The 13,905-nt window shown below is 37.4% G+C and overlaps 1 protein-coding gene across 1 annotated transcript; it reads right to left on the reverse strand.

Annotated features, from left to right (window-relative positions):
- Positions 1–9,457: 9,457 nt before the first annotated feature.
- Positions 9,458–9,919, reverse strand: FOMMEDRAFT_74919 (uncharacterized protein; the record flags this gene model as incomplete). Its single annotated transcript, XM_007261886.1, has 1 exon — positions 9,458–9,919. A coding segment is annotated over one exon (462 nt), but the record flags the coding sequence as incomplete, so codon positions are not given.
- Positions 9,920–13,905: the final 3,986 nt, after the last annotated feature.

A 13,905-nucleotide genomic window follows, 5' to 3' on the forward strand; every position in this document is an offset into this window, starting at 1 on the left:
TTATAAAGCAAGTATTTTACAATAGTAGTAATACTGTTCAAGAAAGTATTACTTAGGAGGGACTGGATGTTAGGAATTGTAAAATACAGTAACTAAGTTTGGAAAAGCTTAACTCAAGACTTGGAACCAAGTAGTTTATATACAAAACTCTATTAGTTACAAGTCTAGAGATTAGCCAGATCAACTAGGCTACCTTTGTTGTCCTGCTTAGTAAGAACTCTAGCTCAGTATTATTAACCTCTAATCATTACTAATAAGTGATCAATCCATTAGTAGAGAGAGGGGACAGGAAGGAGTAGGTACTAAGTCAGTTAGGAAAAGGTAACAAAACCTGAAGACAAGGTCTTTATCTCTCTAAGGTTAAACACATACTCTAGTACAGTATTACTTAATAACCTCAACTAAAGACAAGTCATTTAGAATGCTTGTATAGAGAGGGGATCTGGAAAGAGTATAGTGTTTAGAGTAAGAAGTATAAAGGAAAAGACTAGAAGAAAACCTGAAGAGATAAAAGGAAAATATTATACTTACTTAAGGAGAAACTATATAGCTAGCTAGGAACACTTTGTACAAAGACAAAGGACTATTAAAGCTGGTAAAGAGCCAGAGCTAATACTCTGAAGCTTTATGCTTAAGGAGGACTAGTACTAGTGAAGGAAAGGGAACTGAGAGCTCTAAGGAAAGACTATAGGAAAGTAGTCTCCTTTATACACTTTACTCATACAGATAGGAAAGTAATAAAGTCATAAACATAAGGACTATATGAGGACAACATGAGGAATAAATGAGGCAATCTAGAACTTTGGTTGTAAGTTCTATGATTGAATACAGAAGTACAAAGATAAGGTTAGAAGTTAATAAGGATAATTGTCTCCTAAACTAAGTCTATTGAAGAAGACTTAGGGAAAGATCTAGAACATTGGTTGTCAGTTCTAGAGTGTACACAAGGCAGTCTAGAACTTTGGTTGTAAGTTCTAGGGGTAGTACAGAAGTATAGCCTTTTATATTACAGAAGTTATAAGGAGTCATTAGAAGTCATAATACTCTACCTTATGAGAAAGTATATTACAAACTAGTATACAGGAAGTACAGGTTAAGTCAGACAGAGTCATAAGAACAATAGAGAGCTCTACTTTATGGGAAAAGCATTACACAGCTTACACAGTATAACTAGTCAGGAGGCCTCATAAGGAGTCATTAGAAGTATGAGAGAAAGTATAGAAGACATAACAATACAGTAAAGGAGTTATTAGAAGATTAATCTAAGATACAAGAAGACACAAACTAGTGTAGCATACAGTCTAAAGGATTAACCAGCTCTACTTTATAGGAACAACAGTGAAGGGAGTTACTAAAGTCACTAGAGTAACATTACTCTAGTAAAAGGTATATAAGGACACCAGTTTGGCCCTCAAAAGATAGTTTTATCAACTTAAGTTACCTAGTACTTGGAAGTACTCTACTACTAACCTACTAGGCTACACTTGTAGCTTGACTAAAGTAGGACTCCTCTACCCTCTCACTCTACAAGTCTACAAGTCTTACCCTCTATACTCTATTCTATTACTATTCCTAAGGATTAGGACTAGTAAAGTGAGTATATCTAACAATAAGGACAGACACTAAGAAGTATGTTTAAGACTGTAATAAATACTAAAGAACAAAATCCCTACACACTACAAGACAAAAGGCATTACATCCTTATAATACACTTACTAAACCTTAGCAGGTAATATCTGTTAATTTAATTAGTGAATTGTCTGAGTCTAAGGGATTTAATACTATTTGTATTATTGTGGATTGTTTCTCTAAGCAAATACATACTCTTCCTACTACTACAAAGGTTATAGCTGAGGGAATAGCTAGACTGTACAGGGATTAAGTCTTTAGACTCTATAGATTACCTAGGAAGATTATACATAACAGAGGACCACAATTCAATACTAAATTCATGAGAGAACTTTACAAAGCTCTTCATATTGAAGGGAATCCCTCTATAGTATATCATCCTCAAACTGATAGTCAAACTGAGTGTATTAATCAAGAGATAGAATAGTATCTCTACTTGTATGTTGACTATAAGTAGTCAGACTGGGCAGAATGGATTTCTATAGCTGAGTTTGTATATAACAATCAAGAACACTCTACTACAAAGTTCTCTCTGTTCTATGTTAACTCTGAAAGACACTCAGTAGGCTTTGAATCGGTTTTGACTGAGACTGGTACATATTTAGTTAAACAATAAGCTAAGTATATTAAAAATGTTTAGAAACTTGTAAAGAAAAGTCTAGACTAAGCTGTTAAAGCTATAAAGAAGTACTATAATTGTTATTCAGGCCCCTCTATATAGTACAAGCCAGAAGATATAGTGTGTTTGGACTCAAGGAATATAAAGACTACTAGACCTACTAAAAAGTTTGATAACAAGTAGTTTAGTCCCTTTAAGATTGACTCAAAAGTTAGAGCTAGTACATATAAGCTTAAACTACCTTAGGAATGGTTGATTCACCTAGTGTTCATTAAGATTCTGCTCAAACTATATGTTCCTCAAGTCTTTGATATTCAGAAGGCTCCTCCTCCTTCTCTCTTAGAACTTGTAAATGATAAGATTAAATACAAAGTCAAGACTATCCTTGACTCTCAACTCTATAAGGGAAAGCTTTAGTTCCTTATCAAATAGGTAGGATACTAGGAAGCAACTTGGTAGGCTGAAAAATGACCTCACTCATGCTCAGGATACTGTTAGGGATTTCTACAAAGTCTATTGTCACACTCACACAATACATACATTCTGATATGTTCTAATTGGAAGGGCTCAGTTATATTAAAGTTGTATTATCCTTACATTAGCAATCCTTCAATTATGTCATTATTGCCTGCACAATAGTCTTAGTTGCTCAATTTAGACTAGTTGGGTTCTGGACTCCAGTTCTGATTCACAAAGGTAAGACTCTGAGCCTTCAGACAGTTAGTTAATTAATACAAAGGGGACTCAGATCCAGAGTCCTAGATAGGTTGATACAAAGGAGACAGTGGTGGATTTGTTCACAAAGGACTAGTAGCTACAAAGGACTCATATTTTCTATAAATACTCTCATGTAATTCATACTTTCTAGTAATCAAGTTACTCTCTACTACAACTCTTAGTGTGTAGTTTAACAGTCTTCTTAGTAAATGTTCCCTCTTACCTTGTCTTGTCTTGTATCACCTTGTTCTAAAGTACAGCTTTGTTGTTCTACACTACTCTTGTCTTGTTAATTGTCACCTTCAGAACTTGTACATTCTGCTCAGATCTACCTATTCCTTCTCACTCTTGACCCCTCTTAGTGTCTGTACCTTACAGACTCAACTAACCTCTTCTACCTTAACTAGTACTTAAGATCAACATTTTGGAGCCTACTGTGAGAGGGGTTTCTCAAGGTGTCTTGAGTAGGCTGAGTAGTCAACAGGTAACAGTACTACTAAGAGTACACTAACTCAATCACAGAAGAATCAGATTCTGGACCCAAATTAGATTTGGTTGACTGTAACCTCTCACAACCTGTATCCTATACACTCAGTCCTGTTTCTGAAGGGGTTTCTGTACAACCTCTTAAGCAATCTGGCTCAGCTTTACTATCTATGTTTCATAGTTTGTTCCCTAGTTTGTTTCTATTAACCTCTACACACAACTCTACTTGTTCTACATCTCCTATTCTGTCTGTTTAAGAAGAGGACCATATAATCACTCTAGCATTTCCACCACTTCCAATTATTCTGACAGTTCTGAGTACACAGAACAATCTAATAAGTTCCTAGTCTTAACAGATGAGCTCACAGAATAATCTGAGCAGCTCACCTACTACAGTTAGTACTCTAAGTAGCTAACTAGTTACAACCAATGTTTCAAATGCTCTGCCAGTTACAATCCAAGAACAGACTAGCCTGCCCCTACACTAAACAAGCTGTAATACTCTCTATTATGACAGAACCAACATACAGGACCTGCCTTGGTTTCTTGAAGAAGTAGAAATAATTAGAGATGAGTTCCAACTTTCTAATCAACAGCTTATCTAGAGAGTAAAATATTACACTAACCAATCTGATTCTAAGATCTAGGCCTTAATACCTAAAACTGTAGACAGTGCCTCAGATTAGTAAGCTGCTCAAGTAGTAATTCTTGAATTATACCTGTCCCTCAACTGTGATTACTATTATGTAAAGAATGATCTCTATATTCTGGTCCAACAATAGACTGTTACTAGAATCCAGAACTGAGAGGAGTTTGTAGAGTACTAGTGCAAATTCCAGAAGATAGTAAGCTTCCTAGTCTCAAAGAAAGAAATCACAGAAGAAGATTAGAACAAAGTATTCCTTAATAGTATTACAGGTACCTTCAAAGATTAGCTAACTCTCTGTTTGCTAGCTTACAACCCTAACTACAACAGTTGTATAACTTATACATACACTAAAGTTGTTAAGGCCACCAAGCTTATGTAAGAAGGTATGGCTTTGTAACACTCAGGAAAGACAGTCAATGTGTTTAGAACTATGAGTTCCAGAACTGTTCTAATAAAGAAAGAAGACACAAACATGACTACCATTCTTGATTTACTCTACTCATTCTAAAGCAAGTTAGACTTGTTTGAATACAAGACTAGTTCCCTGTTTGTAGGAAACACAGGTATACAATCTGTACAATCTGTACAATCTACTCAATCTGTAGGGCTGTCCTACAACACAAACTGCTCCTTCTGTAGAGAAGACAGACACTTCATTTACTTGTGTCTGAAGGTTAATAAGTTCATTTGTAATAGAAAGTGCATCCAGAACACATCTGGAAAGGTTGTTCTCCCTAACAGATCATTCATTCTATCAACAATCTAAGGCTGACTACTTATAAATTGTTTCAACCAGTATCACACAACCAACCCTAGAAAGCATGCTCAAGTCTCTTAAGATGTACAGGACACACTACTGTATATAGTGTCCCTCCTCAAAATTGCAAAACCAGTACTAGTATTCTAAACATTGTTTACTGTTCTAGCCACATATATTGAAGAAGTCTCAGAAGTAGAATATAAGGTTGAAAGACTTGAAGTCTTACTCAGAGAGGCAAAGAAGAAAGTTGCTACTAGTAAGAAGCTTAAGTTTGACAGAGTAGAGGTTTTGAGACACAGAACAACAAGTGTTCCAAAGAAGAAGGACAAGGAACCTAAGCTAAAACTAAAGCCTACACTACCTGTCAAAGTAAGCCAGGCTCTAAAGTATAACAGATTGAAGTACACTGACAAGCCTGCTACTAGACTACTACTAGAACCATATTAGTACTGTAATCTCTCTCCCATCAAAGACCCTGTCATTGTCTAGCAGATAGTCTCTTACATTCTAGACTCTAGCATTAGCCTCACCCTAAAGGAGCTATTGTTGATTACACCTAATGTCTGAAAGCAAGTCAAGGAACTGTCATCTGTTAGGCAAGTTCTGAATACTGCTACACACCTTGTCTTAACAGAACCCTTGGAACTAATGACTTCTGAAGATACAATTGTAGCTCAAGTCTTACAGCATGTGTAGAGCCTAGAGTCAGTTACAGAACAGGCTATACTGTTATATACAGTTAAAGCCATCTTCAAAGATACTAAAGAAATCTACTATATTCTAGACTAAGGAGTAATACTCTGTATCATTTGTAAGGATGTATGGAAACGTCTCAGAATCCATCTGTATTCCAATCTTACAATTATGCTCAAAACTACTAACTCTAGACAAGTACTAATACTTGGTACTGTTGAGAACATAAAGATCAATATTGTTAGAGTCAACATTGCCCTCCAAGCTCAAGTTGTTTGTCAAGCCCTGTTTGAGGCACTCCTAGACTGACCATTCTTTACTATTATAGAATGTAAAATGAAGGACTTTATTAACAGTAACCAATTCATAACACTATTGAATCCCTCAGATTGTTAACAGAAGTGCTGAGTTATGACCAGAACACAAACTGTTCCACAAAAACACAACAAACAAGGATTTGTAGTAATCACTAATCTCTCAACTCCTATATTAGTCAATCAGCCCCTTAGTGTTCAGGACAAACAGTGTTCTGATTCAAGTTCTAATACTACTAAAGCTGTAATTCCTAACACACACACACTATCCTACAATAGACATACACCAGTCTCCACCATAGTCAATCTACTCCTTAGTTGTCCAGTCACCCTGTCACCCACTCTAGGATTAGACCCCTTTGTTCTATACACACCTGACAGCCCTGGAGAAAACATATTTGTATACAAGAAGGTAGTAAAGAAGGTTAGACCAGTTGCCAGAACTCTCCTGGAAGAGTTTTGAATTGTTTGACAGAAGCATCCTGATCTGTTGAAGGACATGCCAGAACTACTACTACACCCCAAGCTGTTTGTTTCAACACACTGTTTCATACAAGAACACATGGAAGCTCTTAACATCAATCTATACAACTTCCTCTAGCCAGAAGAGTGCCAGCTTTTGATCAACCTGATTTCAATGTATAAGAACACCTTTGCCTGGAACAAGCTCAAGAAAGACACCCTGGACCCAGAATACTTCAATCTGATATTGATTCTGACTGTTCTGTATATTCCATGAGTACAAAGGAACATCTGAATTCTACAGGGAAACCTTGACACAGTTGTGAAAATTCTCAAAGACAAAATTGCCACCAGAGTTTACAAGCCATCAAACTCATCTTACTGTTCCTGATGGTTTACTGTAGTAAAGAAAGACAGAAAGTCTCTGCACCTGGTCCACAACCTCCAGGAACTCAACCAAGTTTTGATCCAAGACTCATCTGTACCTCTGATGATTGAACAGGTTGTTGAATCCTTCTCTAGAAGGGCCATTTACTCTGTGCTAGATCTCTTTGTTACTTTCAACTAACACTCTCTTGATAAATGCTCTTACAATCTTACAATGTTTCAGACACTACTCAGAACATTCCAACTTACTATTATTCTGATGGGTTATACTAATTCTTTTCAAATTATGTACAGTAATATTAGAGTATATTGGCAATACACATTTTGACACTCAAATTTTGATGAACCTCCACTCAAACTTTAACAATTCTTAACTGAGGATGTTTATATAATTGATGGGTAGCCTAACAAGGCTACTGATAGAAAACTTTATTCCTTTGCTTAAATCTCTGTTGCTACAGTCAAGTAACAAACACGTTGTGTCACAAATATGTAACATAATACTTTTGTACTGTCTGTTAACGTACTTTGCATCTAGTAAATTACTCATGAATCCTCATCTCTCAAATACTCTTGCTTTTCCTCAATTGCTCTCAAGCCCGGGTCATAAGCCTTCAAAAAATATGGTGTCTGAACATATTCTTACTTCTCCTGCTCCTTCACCACTAGTCCTAGCACTCAAGTCACGTACAGTCAGTTGTTCTGATTTGACTGAAAGACAAATGGTCAAGCTTGTTCAATGCTATGTTATGGCTGGTGTTGATACTGCAAAACATGGCAAGAAAGGGTCTGCTAAAGCTGTATTTGCAAACCATGCTCGAGCTGCAGGAATTATGGGTACAGATACGTCACTTCTTACTAAGGTTAATGCAATTCTTGATTATCACCGTTCACAAGTAAGTAATAATTTTAATTTAAGTATTTATTTAACTAACTATAATTAATAGAACTTAAATAGTCCAGCTGTAAAAGCTATTATTGCAGCTTTAGATGCTCAAAGAAGTGATGGAAGTTTATTGGGTGCTCCATGTGATGCTGTTTGGTCAGTTCGAGATACAATTGCAAAGAAATCAGATGAAGAAAAGGAGAAAGCACGTAAAGTAAGTTTTTTATTATTATTTTCACTATATAAATTAGTACTAACTATTTGTATAGAAAAAGGAGGAGGACACTTGTGCCGGTGAAGCCATTCGGACTGCATCTCTACAACTTGGACGTACCCGCGGTATCATCAAGGGAAAAGGCTCACACAGTACTGGTTCTGTTGACCAACTTACCAATACTGGTTCAATTGCCTTGCACTCAATTCCTGGTCAAGTCAACGCCACTACGAACGCGGGCTCCGTTGACCAGCTCACCAACGCTCGTTCAGTCAGCACTACTACAAACGCAGGCTCCGTTGACCAGCTCACCAACACTAGCTCAGTCAATGCTACTACAATCGCAGGCTCCGTTGACCAGCTCACCAATGCTGGCTCAGTCAACGCTACTACGAACGCAGGCTCCGTTGACCAGCTCACCAACGCTGGCTCAGTCTACGCTACTACGAACACAGGCTCTGTTGACCAGCTCACCAATGCTGGCTCAGTCAACACTACTACGAACACAGGCTCCGTTGACCAGCTCACCAACGCTGGCTCAGTCTACACTACCACGAACGCAGGCTCCGTTGACCAGCTCACCAACGCTGGCTCCGTTGACCAGCTCACCAACACTGGCTCAGTCAACAATACTACGAACGCAGACTCTGTTGACCAGCTCACCAATGCTGGCTCTATTGGCACAGTGACGAATACTGGCTCCATAATCAACCTTACCAACACTGGCTCCGTTGGCCAGCTTACTAATGCCAGCTCTGGAGTACTCACCAACGCTGGCTCTGGTCGACAGGAGCATGCAGGATCCGTTGACCAACTTACCAATGCAGAGGTGCGTTGTTTTGCATCAGTTTTTGCCCTTTACTAATATATATCTATTGTGATGTGTTATCGATGCTCTCACGAACGCTGGATCCGTTGACCAGCTCACGAATGATTCTGCCGGTGTTCTTGCGAAAGCCGGCTCTGTCAGCCAGCTCACAAGCGAGCCTTCTGCCAGCTCTCTCACGAACGCTGGCTCCGTTGATGTGTCCTCGGATGCCGACTTTGCTGATTGTTCAAGCATCAGCTCAGTTGACCGTCACACCAATGCTGGTTCGGTCGATGCTTTGACCAACGCTGGTTCGGTCGATGCTTCGACCAACGCTGGTTCTGTCGACGCTTTGACCAACGCCGGTTCCGTTGACGCTTTGACCAATGCCGGTTCTGTCGATGCTTCAACCAATACCAGTACTGTTATCAATCTCACAAATGACACACGCGTTACTGCTCACACCAACGCTGGCTCTGTCGACCGTCACACCAATGCTGGTTCTGTTGATGTCCAAGCAAACAAGGAGAACATTTCCACGAGGGCAAGGGGGATCAAGAGAAAGAGGTCTGCAGGTAAAGTGGACACAGATTCTGACTCCAATTCCTTAGAGGACCCTATACTTGCATTCATGCAAGCTGAGAGTCGAGAAAACAAACGGTTTAAAGAGGATATGCAGGCTGTTATTAAAGCTAACAATGAATTGTACAAAGAAGCTATTGATTCCCAGAGGGAATTTCAAATGGCTTTTCTTTCTTTTCTTTGAGAGAAATTCACTTAGGTTATTTTCAAGTATAGAATAGAATTTTTAATAAATACTTTGAAATTTACATTCAATCATGAAAGTATTGATAAATACTAGGAGGATAACAATGAAAAGCTTTAGAAACTTGGTTAGGGGAAAAACAATTGTGAGCATTTGTAAGAAGAACAGCAACTCTGTAATATCTTCCTACTGGTCCATTATAAATTTTATGTTTGTAGAAAGAGTTAAGAAAAGGCCATTTGTTCAAAACAATACCAAAAGCATGTTCAACTTCAATCCTATATTTAGACATTGAAGAATTCCAATCCTGTTCATCTGGAGTTGGATTAGAAAATGGAGAAACAAGAACATGAGAAACACCATAAGCTCCATCACCATAAAGCTGAAAGAATCTATCCTTTAAAGGAGTAGTTTCATTAGCTTCAGGTTTAATAGTATACTGCTCACATTTCTCCAACAAATGACTGTCAATAAGCATTCCTCCATCAGCACATCTACCCTCTACTAGACCATATAAATGAGCAATAAGTCCATTAGGGATAACAACTCCTTAAAATTAATAGTTAATAAAGTATATGTTTAATAAAATATAACTTACCTTGATATTTTAATGAGTGATACTTTTTATACCCATTATAAGCTTGCCTTTGGAAAACTGATGGCCTACAAATCCTTCTAATAGTACAATCCAAAATTCCCCAAAGATTCAAAAGTAAACAACCCTTCTAAGAAAAAGCATTTGCATATTCAGATAAATGGTTGGGATGAAGTAAATAGTTATAATCAAAGTCAAGAAGATGAAACCACTTCTCATCAATTTCAACAAACAATTGATTAACACATAAAGAAATGGATGATTGAGCTCTGTGAAATTTAGAAGATAAATAAAATATGTTTGCTTCAGACTTAAGTCTAGCAAGAAGAAAACAAAGAGCTTCAAGAGGGGAAAATACAGCTCTGTCTGAAGTATAAATAGTAGGAATCTTTAAAACATTAACAAGAGTAAAAATTTGAATAGGAGTAAATCTATAATTATAGTTCAGTTATATACTCAAATTATACAAATATACTTTGTTACATACCCAAAATAAAATTGTACAGTACTTATAGCTATAGAATTAAGAGACTGAACTGTAATCCTACAGCCAGAGATAGGTGGTCTATAGGATTTAAAGCTAACACCTCTGTGATGCATTCTTGATTGATAACAAGCCACCTTTGTATAATAGTCATCAGTAGTAATAGTTTGTACACTAGTAATAGAGGATATAGATGGTGTAAGAGGTAGTTTTGTAACAAGAGGTGTAGCAAGGATAAGTAAGTCTTTAGCACTAAGTTCTGGCATGTTGAAGGATGTAAATGTACTTTTTTCTTCATTCTTTACATCAAGTACATACTACAGAACACAAAGATTTGATGTGATTTCCTAATTTGATGTACATCAAATTAGTTGCTAAGGGACACCTTAGTGAGTACTTATATAATACGTTCAAACTTTAATAAGCACAGCTTTTTTTTTTTGTGATATGGGCCAAAATGCATGTTGCCAATATACTCTATTACTTTTATTTTACAGGACAAAATTCCTAATACAGTACAACCCTACACTAATAATGTCTATGTTAAAGGCAGAACTACAAGATACAAACTTCTGGACAGAATGTACAAAACTGTTCCCAGAAACCCTGGTATCTAATGATTTGTGTAGGAACACACTCACAACCTAAACTGTGTCATACAGTAAGTCAAAGCAGTCCACAGAACATTCTCTAGTCTGAAGCTGTGTGTGTTCCAACTGTACACAACCATCTTAGGCCATAAGTGTACCTATGCTGGAAGGGAGCCAGATGATTCAAAAGTCCAGAAAATCTGTGACTGGCCTACATGTTAATCTGTCTCTAAAGTTAGAGGATTCCTCAGAACTGTAGGTGTCCTCTACATGTTTATTCAAAATTTTGCTCAGCTTGCTAGACCACTCACACATTTGACCAAGCACAACATTCTGTTCAAGTTCTGTTTGGAACACATGGTAGTGATGGACAAACTCAAAGACACTGTTATTAATAGCCCTGCCTTATGTGCTATTGACTATGAGTCAGACATGGAGGTTATTGTTACTGTAGACTCATCTATTATTAGTGTAGGATTCTATCTCAGACAAGAACACCTTGACAGTTGTCATTGAATCAACCAATTCAGATCAATTAACTGGAACAAAGTGTAATCCTAATACTCCCAAGCCAAGATCAAACTCTTCAGATTGTTCTGTACACCCTATACTCTACAAATTCACCTTATCAGAGTGAGGAAGTTAGTAGTGGAAATGGATGCTGTTTATGTTAAGGGTATGATAAATAACCCAGACCTACAGCCAAATGCTACAATCAACAGATGGATTGCCAGAATCCTACTGTTTGACTTCAAGTTCTGACACGTTCTGACTCTACAGTTTGCTTGTACTGACAGACTGTCTCAACATCTGTGTACTGAAGCCAACCCAGAAGAAGAAGATGACTTTGAGGAATGGATTGACCAAGCTTACACTTTCTGTTACAGTTCTGTGTTTACTGTTCCAAACAATACTAAACCTTCTGAGACATTTCTGACAACTGATTGTATGTATGCTAGAGAATATTGTCTCAGACAAGTTAAGGCCTTCCTGGAAACATGCCTCTGACTGCCTAGGATGGAAAATCACAAATTCACCACCTTTGTTTGCTATGTAACCACTTTCTTTGTTAAGACTGGCTGACTGTGGCAGAAAACCTGGAACAGTAACCACCAACTTGTAATAGAACCTGACCAATAATGGAATCTTGTCAAGACTATGTATAACAATCTCAGACATAAAGGAGTCTACTCTGTCTAGGCTAGACTTCTCAACCACTTCTAGTGGCCTAGCCTTGGACCCAACATTAAGTACTACATCTACACCTGCTACAAATGCCAACTCTGTTAGACAACTCAAATCCTGATCCCTCCCAGCATTCTGAAGATTGCCCTATTATTTGCTAAGGTACATATTAACACTAAGTTCATACTGAAAGCAGGAGGGTTCTAATACATTGTTCATGCTTGATACACACTCTCCAGCTACCCTGAGTTCTGCTTACTCTGTTCTGAAACTGGACAAAGTATTAAACAATTCATTTTTGAAGATATTCTCTGTTAATTTAGTGTGTGCCCAGAACTTGTTACTAACAATGGAACCCTGTTTGTTGCTGTACTAGATTGGCTTCACAACTGATACCACATCAATCACATCTGTATTAGCACATACAACTCTTGAGCTAATAGTATTATTGAATACTGCCACTTTAACATACAAGAAGCCCTTATGAAGGCTGCTGAAGGGAATGAACTATAATGGCATGAACACACACATTCTGTCTTTTGGTTGGATTGGATCATGATCTGTTGTGCAACTGGCATGTCCCCTTATTTTATTGTCCATAGTATTGAACCACTTCTCCTATTCAATATTACAGAAGCAATGTATCTTACTCTAGCACCAGACAAACTCATAACAATGACAGAACTCATTACAACTCAAGCATGTCAACTACAGAAACGTCTGGCCAACCTTCAAGCTATTACAGAATGTGTCCATACAGACCAGATCACTTTACTTTAACAATTTGAAGAAACACACAAACACTCAATCAAAGATTTTAACTTTGAACCTGGTCAACTTGTCCTCATACACAACTCTAAATCATGAATGGATCTCAGATGAAAAACCAAGCCACACTATCTCAGACTATACACAGTAGTCTGTTGTATACAAGGAGGATCCTATATTGTAGCTGAACTTGATGGATCAGTCTCCTGTCTTTACATTACAGTGTTCTGCTTGGTTCTGTACTTTGCCCACACTATACTCTTGATTCTAGTCACACATCTTGTTGAAAACTTTGGTCTAGCTAATGAAATTGACAACACTAACAACCTGCTACTGTTGGACAAGCCTTCCAAGGACTCTGACTCTGACTAAAGGCCAATTGTGGCTAACTACTATAGACCTATGTGTTCTATACTTTCTTGAATTTGCCTTTTTCTATTAACCCCTTATAATATTCTAGACAACATTCTGATCCTGTTCTACTCTATCTTCTGTTTTTCTTTGATTTTGCTTTTAACTAATTGTAGATTATAGTTAGACTTATACTTTGAACCTATATGGTTTTCCCTGTAGTATGTTTTTTCCTACTAGGTTTTTTGTACACAGGTTTTTGTCCAGCAGCCCTTAGACTACTTTTGCATTTCTTCAGTCACAACAGTCTTAAAGTCATGTATTGAGAGCCTTGTTCTGTTTTGTTCTGTCTTGTTCTGTTCTTGTTCTGTTCTTACATTGTTCTTGTTCTATTTTTGTTCTGTTTTTGTTCTGTTTCTTTTCAGTTTTGTTCTGTTCTTGTTCTGTTCTCATTCTGTTAATTTACCTTACTTTCAGTATGTATATGGCCTTGCCTCTGTTGTTTACCTATCAATGCTGAGTCACTCTTATTACCTTACAAT

This window comes from Fomitiporia mediterranea (genome assembly GCF_000271605.1).
Source record: "Fomitiporia mediterranea MF3/22 unplaced genomic scaffold FOMMEscaffold_1, whole genome shotgun sequence".
Lineage (NCBI taxonomy): Eukaryota > Fungi > Basidiomycota > Agaricomycetes > Hymenochaetales > Hymenochaetaceae > Fomitiporia > Fomitiporia mediterranea.